Below are 16,233 nucleotides of genomic sequence, written 5' to 3'. Positions count from 1 at the left end.
GCAAATTTATTCTCTTACAGTTCTGGAGGTCAGAAGTCAGCAGTGAGTCTTACTGGGCTAAAATCCTGGTGTTGGCAGGGCTGCGTTCCTCCTGGAGGCTCTAGGGGAGAAGCTGGTTCTTGCCTTTTCCAACTTGTAGAGGTGGTTTCTTTCCTCTGCTCGTGGCCGCCTTCCATCTTCACAGAGCATCACTCCAACCTTTGCTGCTGTTGTCACACCTCTCTGACTCGCACCCTCCTGCCTCCCTCTTCTAAGGACTGTTATGATGACATTAGGCCCACCCAGATAATCGCCTCATCTCAAGATCCTTAATTTAGTCTCATCTGCAGTATCCCTTTTGCCTGTAAGGTAACATAATCACAGGTTCTGGGAATTAGGACTTCAGTGTCTTGGTTATTCAACATGCCACACAGAGTTTGTAAAAAGAGTGCTAAATAGTCCCTAAGTATCCCATCATAGTCCATGGAATAGTCTTGTTGGGGCCCAGGGCAGGCCACCCCAAAATATCCCACAATGGCATATGGGTTATTTTGAATTAAAGTTACTTGAGAGGTGAAAAGGGCATTCTGACCCTCCTTTCTCTGTTCCCCGTGAAAGCAGGAAATAAATCGCTCATGTGAAACGTGCTCTCCCTGCATCCTTATCGCCAGAGCTAGGAATTCAGGGCTTGAGAAGCCTGTGTAAACAAACCTTGTTAATTTACTACCTCAAGCCTAAACTCTGTTCAAATTCCTCGCTAATTACATACCTCAAACCTAAATTTCTTTGTCCTGTCATTTCCTCACAAACTTATTGTTTCTTTCCGTAAAAAGATGTATATACTGCCTGCTTTGTTCACTCTTGGAGCATCAATTCTCTGTGATCTTCAATACATACATATTAAGTCGGGTTTTCTCCTGTTAATCTGGTCCTGTGTCAATTTTATTATTAATCCAGCCATAAGAACACAAGGTTAGAGGGAGAGATTTCCCCCTCCCCGACTGTCTCCTGCTGGTGAATGAGGATACATGTGCCATCCCTCTGCCTGGGCCCCTCCCTGTTTTGGCGGGCCCCTGCTGGCAGACCCCTGTTTGAGCTGTAGGGCCTCATCAGGGGTGCTCTCAGGCTGCCCATCTGTTGCCCACCTGGAGACCTTTGAAAGTGCTTTTTTGAGGCTTTTCCTTTTAGACTCAGGATCAGCCAACTTTTTCTGCATGTGGCTTTGCAAGCCGCATGTGGTCCTGTGGCATATTCTTTGTTTTTTTAAACAAATATAAAAAATGTAAGAAAGAAAGAAAGAAAATCATTCTTGGTTTGAGGGCCTTACAGAAACAAGCCGTTGGTGGGACCCTGAGCGATGTTTGCCGACCCCTGTTCTCAACTGTCGGCTCTGTGAGGCAGGGTCCACTGGTTGCTGTCACCATGGTGGCAGTCTCAGGGGCTTTGTTAATAGTGTAGTGTGTACCTGTCCGTGCGTGCCTGTGTGTGAGTGTGTGTGGGGGGTTCGAGTTCCTACCCAAGTGGTCTTTTCTGTTGGTTTGATTTGACAGAAATGTCTAAAAATTAGATCTCATCTAATCTTAATGGAGAATTTCAAGTTGATTCATATTTGAGAGCATATTAAGTACTAGTCATTCTGAGGCGTGTAAGATCCAGTCCCTGTCCTGGAGGGGCTACAGTCCAGCCTGAGGGAAGGAAGCTATTAGTTATGACTTTTGGGGACGGGGCAGAAACTTACTGGAGCCAGCTTCTGGGAGGGCGATTTAAAGATAAAGAGGTGTGTCGTGGAACCCTTGGGCACCACAACCAGGATTTGGACACTTTTGTCCGAATCCCGTCCATGGTCACTGCTGTCCTTTGCGCCTGGCACATGAGGCAGACACTGGGGAGGGCTGCTGGCATTGAGTAAACCTGGGAGCAGTGAGCCCTTGTGAGGGTTTCTCCTGGTTCGTTCCTTCATGGTGCCTGACTCCTGCATGCTGTATTCATTTAGTTTCCCGGAGGTTGGCCTCTGAATGCCAGCCTCCCTCCTAGGCCGTAGCTGACTGAACCGGGATCTGGGTGAGGAAGGGAGTTAAGTGTCCAACTTGGGTGGCTGAAATCACGTGAGGAGGAAAGGAACATTTCCCTGAAGAAAAGGTGACCACCTGGTAGGTGACCCCTATAGTTATGTATCCAACTTACAGGGCTCATCCCTTGGCATCCATCTGTGTGCATTCCTCATGACTGTTCACTGATGCGAATTGCATGCTTATCTGTTCCTGCACCTGAGGCAGTGGTGGGCAGATCTTGGGTGTCAGTCAAGACTTGTGAAATGCTTGAAAGGCTGGATGCACCCAGTGTTGTGTAAGAGCAAACTTACACAGCACTTGGGCTGCGTGGAGGGGTGTGATGTCAGCGTCCCCCGTTTCACCTGTTTTGGGCCTCAGTTTGTAATGGTCTTTGTTCCCTGTGCTCTATAGTTTTGGAGCCTAACATATAGAGCTTTATCTTAAAATCATCTTTGAGGGTGCAGAATACTTCCCTAGCACACAGATGTGTCCCATCTGGTCTGTGTGGCTTCAGAAGAGGATGAAATGGCAGACCTTACTGCTGCAGCTACTACTGAGGCCTTTTATTAGTGATGTTTTCACAGTTATCTGCATGTTGTCATTAAAGACATGTTATCCATATGTGTAAATTGATGCTTTACCTTTCTTTTCCATACATTAATTCCAGGGGGAAATAATGGTTACTCAGACAAGTTTTCTTTTTGGTGATCGAGTTTAGAAACTGTAGCCAAGGTTGAGTACAGAATAAAAGGCACTGGCATGGAGCACTCACTAAGTATTCGAGTGAATGAATGAATGAGTGAGTAAATAAATGATCGATGAGGAAAGTGCTGACATGCTCGTAGCCGCCTGTAAAAAATTAGAAAGTGGCGGAGGGAAGAAGCTTCTTGGTCGTCTTTTGGAGATTTTCTCTAAGTGGAGGGGCACGTGTAGGCCGTGCAGCCCTGTGTGGGCTCTCCCTGGGGAGCACTTGCTTTCTGTTTTCCACGCCTGCACCTCAGAGAGCCCTGCTCTCGTTGCCTAAGCAGGTGTTTTCTCTCTGGATGCTGGTTCTTTATTTTGAAAAGTGCATGCCCCTGACTGTGTCCGAATGATTTAGTGACCTTCGTTGCTCCCTTTGGTTTGGTTTTGCTCGTCCTTGAAATGAACAGCCTTGAATAAGTGAGTGGTGTACCTCCCCTGTTATGCCTGCTTTGTTTTTGATGTTGCATGGAGGTGCTACAAGTGAGGAGCATTTATTTTTCTGTCTTAGTGAGCTGTCCTTGACTTGGAAAGAGGACTGTGTGTGACAGTTTCCATTTCCATGTAGTTGGTGAGCAGTGGGCTCCAGTGATTCAGACAGAGTGCGAGTTCTTAACGCTGGTGCGGGAGTGAGGGGAGGGTGGGGGGAGGTGGGGAGTGTAGCTACAAATGCTCTTCACATGTGAGCAAAACTGCCTGTGCCTGGTAAGGGCATCTTTCTAGGGACAGAGTCCAAAGCTTTCTTCAGATCTTCAAGGAGATCCGTGCTAAAGGATTTAATCCACTGGATCAGAGGTGCTGGTGGATTAACACTGTTTTTTTTTTCCATTTCAAAGGCAGATTGGGAGCGGTGCCGAGAAAAATTTCCTTACTAGATGACATTTCATCGCAATGTCCGATCGTTTGGGGCAAATAACCAAGGGCAAGGATGGGAAAAGCAAGTATTCGACTCTCAGCCTGTTTGATAAGTATAAAGGAAAATCAGTAGACGCAATCAGGTCCTCAGGTAAGAAGCAAGCATGAAGGCCATTGCTTGACGCTTTCCCTTTAGTGAGAACCTCCAGGTCAAGGCCCACGAAAACCCGGAGTCCCCTGTCTGGTTAGACAGATGTGGTCCATGCACACCAGTCTTCTGGGCACGTACTGGTCACCCGGTAGTTCTGAGGAAGCAGAACCTCCCTGCTTCTATTTCCGAGCCTGAAATATCCTGACTCTGCTGTGGTGGGGTTGTTTCCCCATCTCACTTATTTTGTTGAAGCCATGGATATTTTTAGCTTGATGGGTAGAATGGAACTTAATTTGCATTAGAGTTGCCCTTTTTAGATTTTGTGGTTCCAGTATTCTGAAATTTGGTGGGAAAAGTTCCTGTTGAGACTATCCACACCCCATGAGGTTTTGATGACTTTTGGGTGCCCTGCTCAGGCTCGGCTTGGGTTTAGACAGAGGCTGTCCTTTCAGTCCTGCTGTGATAAGGCCAGAGCAGTCTCAGCTTGCAGAGAGGTAGTTACTGTGTGGGAGGGAGTTTTCTGGGCCTGGCTCCTCACCCGTGTCATAAGCTCCCTGAGCCTTCGCCTGCCCACTAGTAAAATGGAAGCCTCTGCACAGATTTCAGCCGTTCCTGTGTCTCGGGTCCTCAGTGAAGAGCTTGTAAAGTGACTACCAAACACTTCTTGTTTGTTTCCACTGTGGGTCTGCCCTTTGTTTTTGTTTGGTTGCCTTTGTCATTATCACTCAGAGTTTGAAAGAGCGCTGAATGAATCCAGCCTGTTTCCTTCTGTAACTTTCCTGTGCGACATCTGTTTCCATCCCTCTTTTCCTGCAGTTATTCCTAGACATGGCTTACAGAGTCTTGGGAAAGTTGCCACAGCCCGGCGTATGCCACCACCTGCAAACCTGCCAAGCTTGAAGTCTGAAAACAAAGGAAACGACCCCAACATCGTTATAGTACCCAAGGACGGCACGGGATGGGCAAACAAGCAGGATCAGCAAGACCCAAAGAGGTGAGGGCGGAGGGACAGGTGGGGGGCTTCGAGGGTCACTCCTGCACCCTTCCCTTCAGCAGAGGTGGTGTGGGCCTCCCGGCGGCAGGACTGGAGAACTGGGGAGAAACCAGAGGAAGCGTTCACCCCACTCCTGCTGCTACTTAGTTGTTTCTTGCTCCCTGCCTTCGTTTTTCCTGGCTTTTAGAGCCGATGCAGCAACGTTTCTGTGGGCTGCCTTGTCCCCAGTGACCAGTGTCCCCTGTGCCTTATTAGGACAGGCCTCATCACCCTGGAGGAGCTTATGCAATAGCTCAGAGCCAGTTCCTGTAAGAGCCACTGTGGACAGAGCTGGTCTTGAACACTTCATTCTGGTGGTGGTCCCTGTGGCTGGGCTCCAGGTTGAGAAGGCAGCCTTCCTCACTGTGGGCCCAGCAGCTTCCCGCAGAGACTGCTGCAGTTGTCCTCAACAGACCCAGTTACGAAGGAGAATAACCCGGGCTCCTTGTTATCTGGAGTCAGTGTGCAGTCTCCCTGAAGGCTCACCCACTGCCAGCACAGCACTTACGGAAACCTTAGGAGGCCCAGGGTCTGGCTCAAAAATCATCATTAGAGAAGCAGAGCAACTGTTGCAGCTGCTGCCGTGTGGTGGGGCTGAACGCATGAGGCCAGGCCGGTTCCAGTTCTGCCCGGGACGCATAGCCTAGGCGATTCCCTCTGACACCTGAGCCTTCGGTCATCTCCTCCTCCTGCAGGTCTTCTCTGACGGGTTCCAGCCCCTGTGGAGGGTGTCCAGGAAAGAGGATTTGTGCTGGGAGGGGACTAGAGAGGGACAGGGCCTTGCTAAGGCTGTAGGCAGACACCTACTGCTGGGGTTTGCCTGTTGGGGAATGAACACACAACAACCCTGTCTTTTGCACCTTCTTGCCCTGCATCCCTCGTGGTCTGGCTGCTGATGCTTGGGATCCAGAAAGTAAAGGTGAACCAGTGTCCTTTTCTCATTGGAAGTGGCCATGGTACCTTTTGTAAAACTTCCCTGTAGTTACTTCAGACAGGGTATAGACGTGAGGAAATAATTCATTCAGATGATCATAAAGTAGTAGTAACTGAAATAGGGTCTTAAAGCTGTTTTAAACAATTTTCTGACAGTTTGCTTAGGGATCGTACTGTTTGATTGTATTGCATGACTTTTGGAATCAGACAGACGTGTATGTGATTTCCGGCCAGACCTTTTATTAGTTTTATGGAAGCTGGAGAATTATCTGACTTTGAACTTCTGTGTCCTCCTGTGAAGTAGAAATAATACCTGGCTCCAGGGGTGGTTATAAGCAATAGATGAGATAACACAAGTCAGTTACTTAGCACAGAGCCTGGCATAGAGGAAGTGCATGGCAGATGTCAGCCATTATTGTCATCATTTTATTCAAATGGTAGACACTACAAACTCCAAAAGGAAACAGGTATTACACATTTCAGTGTAAGCATTGAAATGCCTCTGCTATCAAAAGTTCTAGAGAGAGAAGACAAAGCATCGCTCCCTCCTCTTACCTGGTTTTACCCAGCATCGGCATAGAAAGTATCAGGCAGCTTTAATGAGGCCAGGTGTGCTGCACATGTGCCAGGGAAGAGGTCAAGAATGAGTCCCGGGGCCGGCCCCGTGGCTTAGTGGTTAAGTGCGCGCGCTCCGCTGCTGGCGGCCCGGGTTCGGGTCCCGGGTGCGCACCGACGCACCGCTCTCCGGCCATGCTGAGGCCACGTCCCACATACAGCAACTAGAAGGATGTGCAACTATGACATACAACTATCTACTGGGGCTTTGGGGGGAAAAAATAAATAAATAAAAAAAAAAAAAAAAAAAAGAATGAGTCCCGGAGAAGGCCGCAGACCCTAGGCGCTGGTTCTCTGCTGTCCCTGGGGCACAGCCTCCAGCGGGGTACCGGGGAGGTGGCAGAGTGGAGGGCCATAACTGCTGGGACTTGCTGCTTAGGTTTGGAGAACACAAAAGTGACGCGACCTGGAAGCTTCTGTTTTAGGTAGAGGTGATGCGAGAGGAGGATCAGTGGCCTTTATTATGTAGTAATCGTGAATGGTGAGTTACTTGGGTTAAGTAAACCCTGGAAGAGTGTGTATGTGTAGAATTTGGTTTCAGCTTACAGATGAGCCACCAGTTTTGACTTGGATTCTGGCCAGGTGGATTGCCACCCTCCTTGAATCTCGTCGGGTGGAGGGTCGAATAGAAAGAGTGGCTGGAGAGCTGCTGAGTCAGTAGAAATCTTTCTGCAGAACCTTTTCTTGGGGGCCGGCCCCGTGGCTCAGCGGTTAAGTGCGCGCGCTCCGCTGCTGGCGGCCCGGGTTCAGATCCCGGGTGTGCACCGACACACCGCTTCTCTGGCCATGCTGAGGCCGCGTCCCACATACAGCAACTAGAAGGATGTGCACCTGCAACACACAACTATCTACTGGGGCTTTGGGGGGAAAATAAATAAATAAAATCTTTAAAAAAAAAACCAAACCCTTTCTTGTTGCTCTCTCAAAAGATTACTTGTGAGGTGTAAATTGACTGACAGGCTTTTTTGGACAGCAGTTTGGCAATGTCTTTTAAACCTCAAAACATCTTTTGATCCAGCAATTTTATTTCTAAGAACTTATACACTATACAAAAATACTTACTGCAGTTTTATCTGTAATAGAAAAAAAAATTGGAGATTGGTCAGTTATGACCCACTCAGTTGTGCTGTGCCATTAAAAGAAAGAGGTAGACTCATACGTGTTGCCATGAAAAGGTGTTAAATACGTTAAGTAAAAACAAGTTATGGAATTGTACGTATAGTGTTATCCCACTTGTGTTAAAAAAATGCTATCTTAATATATATAGAAAAACAGGCTTGGAGTTTCTGGAGGATGAGATCATGATGAATTCTGTGTCATATATATTTATAAACTTATTTTTACTATGAACATATATTTGTTTTATAAGCCAAGAGAAAGTAAAAAAATCTCATATTTCAAAGCAGTCAGCCTCCTGAGTAGCTGTGAGCTCCTGGTCAGGCGTAAGGGACTCAGAGCCCCTTCCCTGCAGTGACTCAGTTTCCCCATTGGCAGATCCTCCATCACTTCGTTGTTTGCAATGAGCTTTCAGTTTTTGTAAACAAAAGGCTCTGCAAGAAGGCAGAGGATCGTCCTGTCCTGTAAGATGTCACTGAAGAGACCTCAAACGTGATTCGTGATTCGGTTTCTCCTTGTCCTTGCCAGCTTAACCCTCTATTGGGGAAGGTATTGTTTTTATGGGTCAGGGGAGGTCTTGCTCCGAATGAGCAGCTGTGGCTCTTGGCAATGCAGCCGGACCTCATCAGCGTGGCCTGTGCCGTGTCTAATCTGCACTGTATGTCCTGCCTTTGTCTAGTTCCAGTGTGACGGCCTCTCAGCCGCCGGAGTCGCTGCCGCAGCCGGGTTTGCAGAAATCTGTCTCCAATTTACAGAAACCGACACAGGCAATCAGTCAGGAGGTAGGTGCAGGACCCTGTCCTGATTGTTGCCCCAGCATCGGAGCCCCTAAACGCTTCTGTTGTTGGGGACTGGGAGGAGCTGTCACTGCGAAGGGCGGCCTTGCATGACCTGCTTATTCCAGAGGCAGACCTGATGAGTGACTTTGGAAAATGAGCGTGGAAGTTGTCGTGGTCACTGATGAGGTATTTTAATCTGCAGTTTTTGGAGAAAGAACCCAAATATAGAATAGAATACAGACACCTAATTTGATTCCCATTGACTTACTTTGAGGTGAGGTCGCTCAGGCCAGCCGCAGGGGAGATCAGAGTTCCCTCATACGTGCTCCATGGGAACTAGTGCCATAAGACAAAAGGTGTTGGCCTCAAAGATACAGAAACACGTGGGCAAAGAGAGCAGATTAGTGGTTACCAGAGGGGAAAGGGCTTGGGGGTGGACATAATGGGTAAAGGGGCACATTTATATGGTGACAAATAATAATGTACAACAGAAATTTCACAGTTATAAACTGTTATGACCTCAATAAAAAATTAAAAAAAAAAGTGTTGGGTACAGAAAGGTTCAATGGTCGGGTGAGTTTAAAAACAAAATTAAGCAAGCTCCTTTACTGTTAGACTTCTTCTCAGTGTCTTTAATGTGCTAATGTGTGCTATGACTCTCTAAGGAGAAGACATAATCGACAGTGTTCCCCAATTCATTTGTCCTAGGCAACCTTTTTAACTGAATATTTCTAGGGACTAGTGTCTCGCAGAACACACTTTGGGAAATACCGAGCTATAATCCTTTATTTGTTGATACATTTAAAATGTTTTTCTAGGGCCGGCCCAGTGGCTTAGCAGTTAAGTGTGCGCGCTCCGCTGCTGGCGGCCCGGGTTCGGATCCCGGGCGCGCACCGACGCACCGCTTCTCCGGCCATGCTGAGGCCGCGTCCCACATACAGCAACTAGAAAGATGTGCAGCTATGACATACAACTATCTACTGGGGCTTTGGGGGAAAAAAAAGAAAAAGGAGGAGGATTGGCAATAGATGTTAGCTCAGAGCCTCAGCAAAAAGAGGAGGATTAGCACGGATGTTAGCTCAGGGCTGATCTTCCTCACACAAAAATAAATAAATAAATAAAATGTTTTTCTAAACAGAAAGTCATGATTTAACCGAGCAAAGCTGATAATATGCTCAGTCCATCGGAGTCTGTCTGTGGGATCTCTCCTGCAGAGATCCGTGGGAGGATATACTTAGCTGGTAGCTAGAAATCTAGATGAGAGGTCTGTGAATCTTTTAGAAGACAAGAAGAAATCTAGACATAGATACCTACCTTTCACCAGCTTTCTTGAAAACAACTTGGAACTACCATATTTTAGTTTTTATTGTGACCTGGGCAATAGAAGGTTGGAGATGCCATCCCCCATCTGTGGGGAAAGTTTATGGCTTTTCCAGAAGAGCACCCTCCCCCACTCAACACTGAACTGTCCTTTTGAAAGTAAGAAAAAGAAAAAAAAAGTCCATATTCATGTGAGACTCCATATTCATTGGCCTAAATCCACTGGGACCTGTTAACCAGTCAGAGTACATGGCGTTGAGTTTGTATGTTTCCCAGAATTTGAAACTATTTGTACTCTGGCTGTACATCAAACACACCTTTGGAGCCTGTGAAAAATACATATGCCTGTACCCCACCACTAGAGACTCTGAGTTGAGGCCTGGGTACAATCCTGGGCATCTATTGAAAAAAAATGCTGAGGGAACTGTCTGTGGTCAGGGTCGAAAAGCCCCATCCTAGAGCCAGCACACAGGTCCCTTCACCCAGTGCTCAGCTTTCTCGGCTGTTCCCTGGTTTTCTCCCATGTGCGGAGGTGGAAAGAAGACGACACTCCCAATGTTTTCCACTCTCTAAAACCTCACCCCAGAGGCATTACAGCAGTTCTACTCCTGGGGAGAGATTTGCCAGCAACGTTGGTAACCCCTTCTTGGCCTTGTAGGCATTCTCTTCCAGTTTAGTGCCTTTGGTGGAGGAGGGCAGGGGCGTTGTTCCTTTGGCTGCAGACACAAAGTGGGAGGGTGTAGGTTGGCACTGGTACCCTCTGCTTCCTGCAGGATCTGGAGGCTCGCTCCTCCCTGAGGGACTGCCAACCCCAGCTGCGCTGTCCTGTTATGTTGCTGGCATGTCACTTATGTCGTTAGTGTGGGGGTGACCTGTGGGCATTCCAGACCGCCCATGTCAAGCAACTCAGGGCAACTCCTAATAAGTAAATGGACCGTTACACCTGGTGAGCTCTGCATTGAAGGCCAGAGAGCAGCCGTCTGCCTTAAGTGTGTGTAGCGGTGGTGGTGGGGGGGACCTGGAGGATAGGAGAGGTTGGTTGGGAAAGAGCAATTATTTAATCTGGTATCTGGTCCAGCAAGGGATGAAACTTGATGCTGCATCAGCCTTGTTTTTTGTATCTTTACTTTTTTAGAAGGGGACGGCTAAGTTGAATGTTGTTGAGAAAGGCAGGTGAGCTCAGAGACTGGGAACCCAAAGGGGCTCTCGCCACAGGCAGAGTGGAGACAAGTCCTGGTCCTGCCTCTCTGGTTGGGACTAGTCACTCTTTTCTGAGCCTCACTTGAGATACGACTAGAGCCTTCCCAGGGTGTGGGAGGATTTGGTCAGGCAGGGCATGCCTAACATAATGCCTAGCCCATACTGAGCTTTCAGCAAAGGTTAGCCAGTAGGACTGAGTTTGGGCCAGGCAAGTCCAGATTAGTGGAGGAGGAAGGCCTCTCACCTGGGGAGTTGTGCCTTGTAGAATGACAGTATAGTCATGTGCCACATCACGACGTTTTGGTCAATGATGACCGCATATATGACGGTGGTCCTATAAGGTTAGGACCATATAGCCTAGGTGTGTAGTGGACTGTATCATCTAGGTTTGTGTAAGTACACTCTGTGGTGTTTGCACAACAACGGACTTGGCTAACCATGCATTTCTCAGAACGTGTCCCCGTGTTAAGTGACACATGACTGTAATTATGGAAAGTGGTGCAGTGGCCTGTGCAGTGAAAGATCAGGCATGTTGGCTTTCCCGTGTTTATATTCCTCTGTTAGCAGTGGCACACAGTTTTTGAGACACGTGCTAGAATTGGGGTTTGGTCTTTGCCTCTGGAGCAAGACAAAGTAGCTCTGTGGGCAGGAGAGATAACTTGACAGAATATTCTGGAGGGAGCATGAAGGTGGACCTGGGTTCGAGTCCTGCCTTTGCTGTATAACTGTGTGACTCTGAGCTGGTCACTGCCCCTCATCTGTAACGTGGGCGGGCAGTTCCTGACATCTCGGCTGCTGCACCGAGTGGGGTGCTGCCTGGGCACCTCATGTGGTTTGGATGCTGCTCAGCAAGTGTTGGTGGATATATCAGCGTAGGGTGTGACCCTAAGGTGCAGCCCTATGGGCACCTTATTTTGACTCGCTCAGTGATGGACTGCAGACCGATTGGGCCGGCTCTCTTCTGATTCTCTTCCTTGTTTCAGAATACAAATTCAGTGCCAGGTGGACCAAAGTCATGGGCACAGCTGAATGGAAAGCCAGTAGGACACGAAGGTGGTAAGTGTGTGTGTGTGGTGTGGGGCGGGTGGGTAGGAGGGATGAGTACCATTCTGGCTGGGTCTAGGCAGTCTGTGTGGAGTCTCTTCCCTGAGAGAGATACTGCTCTGTGGAGCCCTGTCCTTTGCCCTAGTGGGGGAAGCACCGGTTCCGCGAAGTGTGTCCACCCCTTGATTTCATTCAGTGTTACTGCTGAAGACATTCATCCTGAGGTGTACAGAGGAGACCTGGGCAGCTATCCCTGCTGTTCTTTAATTCGGCTCTGCTGCTGATGGAATTAATACCTGCTCAGCAGTGTTGCTGACACACATCTACTGCCTCTCTCCTGGGACCACAAGGAGGAGGTGTTGCATGGTTTGGTGTTAACTTCAGGTATGGATTTATGAATAAGCCAGCTCTGGCAATTGAGCTGCCTGTTTGTGGACAGTAACACCAGAGCGTTCAGAGGGTACGTGGTGTTTGTTACCTGTAGTGCTGTGCCCTACACTAAGGAAGCACTCAGGAAGTGTGGTCGGCTGAACTGCCACTGTGGTAGTTCAGTAAGACGGGGGAGGTGAGCGGAAGGGAAGAGTTCAGAGTTTTAAATGAATGCTGAACAACAGATTCAAATGGCTTCCGAGGCAGGCCCAGAACAGAGAGAGGGTCACGTGTTCAGATAAGGGCAGAGAGAGAGCGGTGGAACCTGAGCAGAGAGTAACTAGGCTCCCCTCCAGTGACTGGAGCCCTCTGAGAATGCAGGCCCAGCGTCAGGGGCGTTTTTTTTGACAGAAACCAAAAATCCAGATTTTTTTAATGTGAACTCTTCTGATTTTTCAGTGTTAGTTCGAATGTTTCTAGCCTACTGTGCAGACCAAACGAGGTGTTGCCTCCAAGCTCGAGGGAGAGTGTCGGTGGTGCCCATGGTTAACCCATGATGGCTCCTGCTTCTGTAAAGCAGCGCCGGCTGCCTTCTTCACCCTTTGCCCCCTGTCTTGGCGTCGCCCTCTGCCTTCTGCGTGTCCCTGCCAGCCAAGGCTTCGCCAGACCTTACCTTTTGTAGCTTATATTAGAAAAACAGGTATACGTCTCGCCTTCCGTGTATCCACCCTCTCTCCCGCCCACCAAGACTTCAGTGCCCACTCTGGGTTGGAATCACTGTGCAGTTGAGGGCTGTCCCCTCAGTCTCCCGTGGGGAACGACACATCAGTCAGTGTGCCAGTGGAGCTGTGGGCACAGCCTGGGTACTCCTGACTTCACAACAGGCAGGGCAAGCTCGGGCCTTGTCTGGAAGAGAGCTTTACTGATTCTCTGGTCCCCAGAGGGTTATGTGGAGGGAGCAAGATGAGAGAGGGGCAGGGAGGGGCGGCGACCAGCATTTCAGTACCCTAAAATCAGGTCTTTAAAGAGACTTTGTAAAGAGTACCCACTAGACTGTTGATAGTACTCCTTTGGCTTTCTACAGCCTATCTTTCTGTAAGGTTAGGATTTTAAGTAAATCAAATGTATTAATTTTTATTTAGAAAGAACTACAAAGATTAAAAAAAAAAGCTAGTATAAATTGGCACAGCCAATTTGAGCAGTTTGGGACTGCCTCAAAATAGTAACACATATATTGACCTAGCAGTTCCGCTTTGAGGAATCACTCTATAAATTACACTTGCCCATGTATGAAATGACAGATGTATGAGATCATTCATTACAACATTGTAATAGGAAAAGATTGGAAACAATCACTTGAAATGTCCATCAAATTATGGTACTTTAATGAAATACTTTTTGGCTAAAAGGAAAAAAAGCAGTTTTCTACTGATAGGGCAAGATCTCCAGGACATGTTCTTAAATGAAAGAAAGTACAGAATAATATGTAGAGTGTGTTACCATTCATGGAGAAAATTGGGATGAGGGAGAAAAATGTTGTATAGGCAATAAAAAAATCTATGGAAGGAAACACATGTAGGAAGGAAGGAGGGAAACAACCAAGAAAGTCCCGATTTTTTGAGGGCATTAGAAGTGGGCAGATGGGGCACAGGGTGGGAGGAAGGCTCTTCATGGCTTCTTACTTTTGAACCTTGTGATTGTATTACCTATCAAAAATAAGACCATTTAGAAGACAGTTTTAAAACACAGTGAAGTGCTTTGTAAACATGTGATAGCTCGTCTGGGAGATGGCAGAACCCAGGAGCCCAAGAGGAGAGAACAGACTCGTGCCGGGCCCAGGTGGGTCTGGGGTGGGAATCAGGCTTCTGGTTCCCCCTCCTGTGCCAGAGTCACAAGTCTGTGGTGCCATCAGGGCTGGGAAGACTTGGGGGTGTTGCCCACAAACGTTTTCATGACTCTTTGGGATCGGAAGGACTCTTCCAGAGTTGGTAGACTCTCTCCATTTGGAAGGTGTTCGATTGGTCTGTTTCGCCTGGAACAGATCCAGGAGACCTGCTTCTGTGGTTCGGGCGGAGGCTCATGGCTCATGGGCTCTGGTGCCAGCAACACCAATGGCTCAATGTGGGACCTGAGAAGAAACCCCTGATTTTACTGCTTCAGTTTCTCATGGCAGAGAACAGATGGTGTGAGAAATTGGTGGGTGAACATTGCAGAGCATTGAGACCTTAGGAGTACCACTACTTTGGTTTGAGATTTTGAGTTCTACCCTTTATCCTTTTTGTCTGTAGAGGGTAAGTTTAATTCATGCTTATAATAATACCTTTGTAACTGTTGAGGCAGAAAAAAAGTACTGGGCATTTTTTTTTTAAACTTCAAATAATCTACCATACTTTTAAAGTGTGACTTTCATGCTTCATTCTCGCTGATGACCTTTTAACATAATGAAGTGGCTATGTGAGTCAAAGTCCCCCTTCACGGAGCAGTAGAGCTCCCTCCTGACACTCGGAGATGGTCTCTCAGGTTAATCATTGGTGAGTGATGTGTCCAGTTATCACTCTGGCAGGTTTATTTGACCCTGATGTTTTTACTAAGTGGGATGGCGAATGAATTGCTGCCTTGTGCATCTACACTAATCCCACTGCATCTTTCTGGCAAAGTCTGCCTTAGTCAACAGGTCCGTGAATCACTGGTGCTAAGAATGATACCTAGAGGGAAATTTGGCTTTACTGTCTGGGGAACAAGGCATATCACAGTCCCACGTTGTGCTGTGTGATATTACTGTTATTAAGTTTATATGGTGCTGGATGTGTGCTGCATATTCCAGATAATAGGACCAAATCTCACTCTGGACCCTAAAATGCATTATTTATTATGATCCATTCATCCAAAAGATGATTGCAGGCCGTCTGTGCTGAGTGCTGTGAATGACAGGAACAAGTTGAGAAAAGGCTTCTTCTCTAAAAGAGGTGATAGTGTTGGAGAATGAATGAAAGAACAAAGAAAGAAAGTGTCCCAGGATTCCAAGAGGAAAGTATTTGGCCTTATAGGGCTTGAGGAACTTTGTAGAAAGTGGTGAACTGAAATGGACAATGAGGAAGTGGTACTCAGGAGTGTAAATCTAGGGTGGAGGCCTTTGGGGAGGCATGAGGGGGGCGACCTTCTGCCGGCATTACCTCCACGTGCCAGCAGTGGACTTCCTTGGGCTGATTTTGCTGACAATTGCTCTTGTCTGCCCTCCGGGGCTGCCAGAAGGACCTTACTGCCTTCTTCCAGGAATGATTAAGGATCTGGGCTGGAGCAGCTGTGATAGCTTACCCGTGCACTTTGTAACCAGCTCCTGCAGGTTAGCTGGTGAGGGGCCTGGTGTAGTCCATGACCAGCCTCTCCTTGTCACCTTTGGGGAACTCTTGTGCCGCTCTGCACAGCTCACTTAAAATGAGCGTGCTTCAGAGCAGTGTGGCTTTCAATGCGTGGAGTTGGTGGAGCAGAGAACTGTTGATGCCCAGCTCCCTTGCTCCATAAATCTTCCTGGTTTTCTTGACAGGTTTAAGGGGCTCAAGCCGACTATTATCCTTCTCTCCCGAGGAATTTCCGACGCTGAAAGCAGCTGGAGGGCAGGACAAGGCTGGCAAAGAAAAGGGCGTCTTAGATCTGTCGTATGGGCCAGGACCAAGCCTCCGCCCCCAGAGTAAGTGACCTGCAGCCCTGTCTGGGCACAAGTGGGACTGCAGAATTTCTCCTCCTCTCTTCCCTCTTAGAATTGTGCTGGTTCTCAAAGAACCAGAGCTCCTGGAGTCCAGGCTGCTGCCTGGGAAGCCTGGTTATCTGTGTCTGCGTCTGTTGAACTTCCTCCCTAGGCTGCTCTGGAGGTCATTTCTCGTCTTTTTGCTTGGGCCAGGCCTGTCTGCCTTCCCAGCTGTCATCAGATAGTAGTTCTGATATGCTTGGGTGGTCATGGCAAGGATGGATGGACCAAGGGCCAGTTACCTTGGTCCCTGATTCAGGAGCTTGTTTTCTAAACCAGAGGTTCCTAAACCTAGCTGAATC

At 48.0% G+C, this 16,233-nt stretch overlaps 1 protein-coding gene across 10 annotated transcripts in view; it reads left to right on the top strand.

Annotated features, from left to right (window-relative positions):
- Positions 1–16,233, top strand: part of PRRC2B (proline rich coiled-coil 2B) — a 93,835-nt gene that overhangs the window by 26,168 nt on the left and 51,434 nt on the right. For 7 of the 10 annotated variants that reach the window (XM_087418905.1, XM_087418903.1, XM_087418901.1 and 4 more), the window contains exons 2-6: positions 3,608–3,777; positions 4,594–4,771; positions 8,154–8,256; positions 11,757–11,829; positions 15,731–15,874. In XM_087418905.1, the coding sequence (XP_087275031.1) occupies positions 3,663–3,777; positions 4,594–4,771; positions 8,154–8,256; positions 11,757–11,829; positions 15,731–15,874 (613 nt within the window). In that variant the 5' untranslated portion in view covers positions 3,608–3,662. Of the gene's footprint in view, positions 1–3,607; positions 3,778–4,593; positions 4,772–8,153; positions 8,257–11,756; positions 11,830–12,013; positions 12,202–15,730; positions 15,875–16,233 lie in introns of those variants that run through there. The other 3 variants (XM_087418908.1, XM_087418907.1, XM_087418906.1) reach the window with 3 other exon arrangements.

This window comes from Ceratotherium simum, chromosome 29, assembly GCF_057802395.1.
Source record: "Ceratotherium simum simum isolate JZ-2026a chromosome 29, ASM5780239v1, whole genome shotgun sequence".
Lineage (NCBI taxonomy): Eukaryota > Metazoa > Chordata > Mammalia > Perissodactyla > Rhinocerotidae > Ceratotherium > Ceratotherium simum.
The sequence above is the reverse complement of the archived record's forward strand: the minus strand, read 5'-3'. Positions and strand labels throughout refer to the sequence as shown.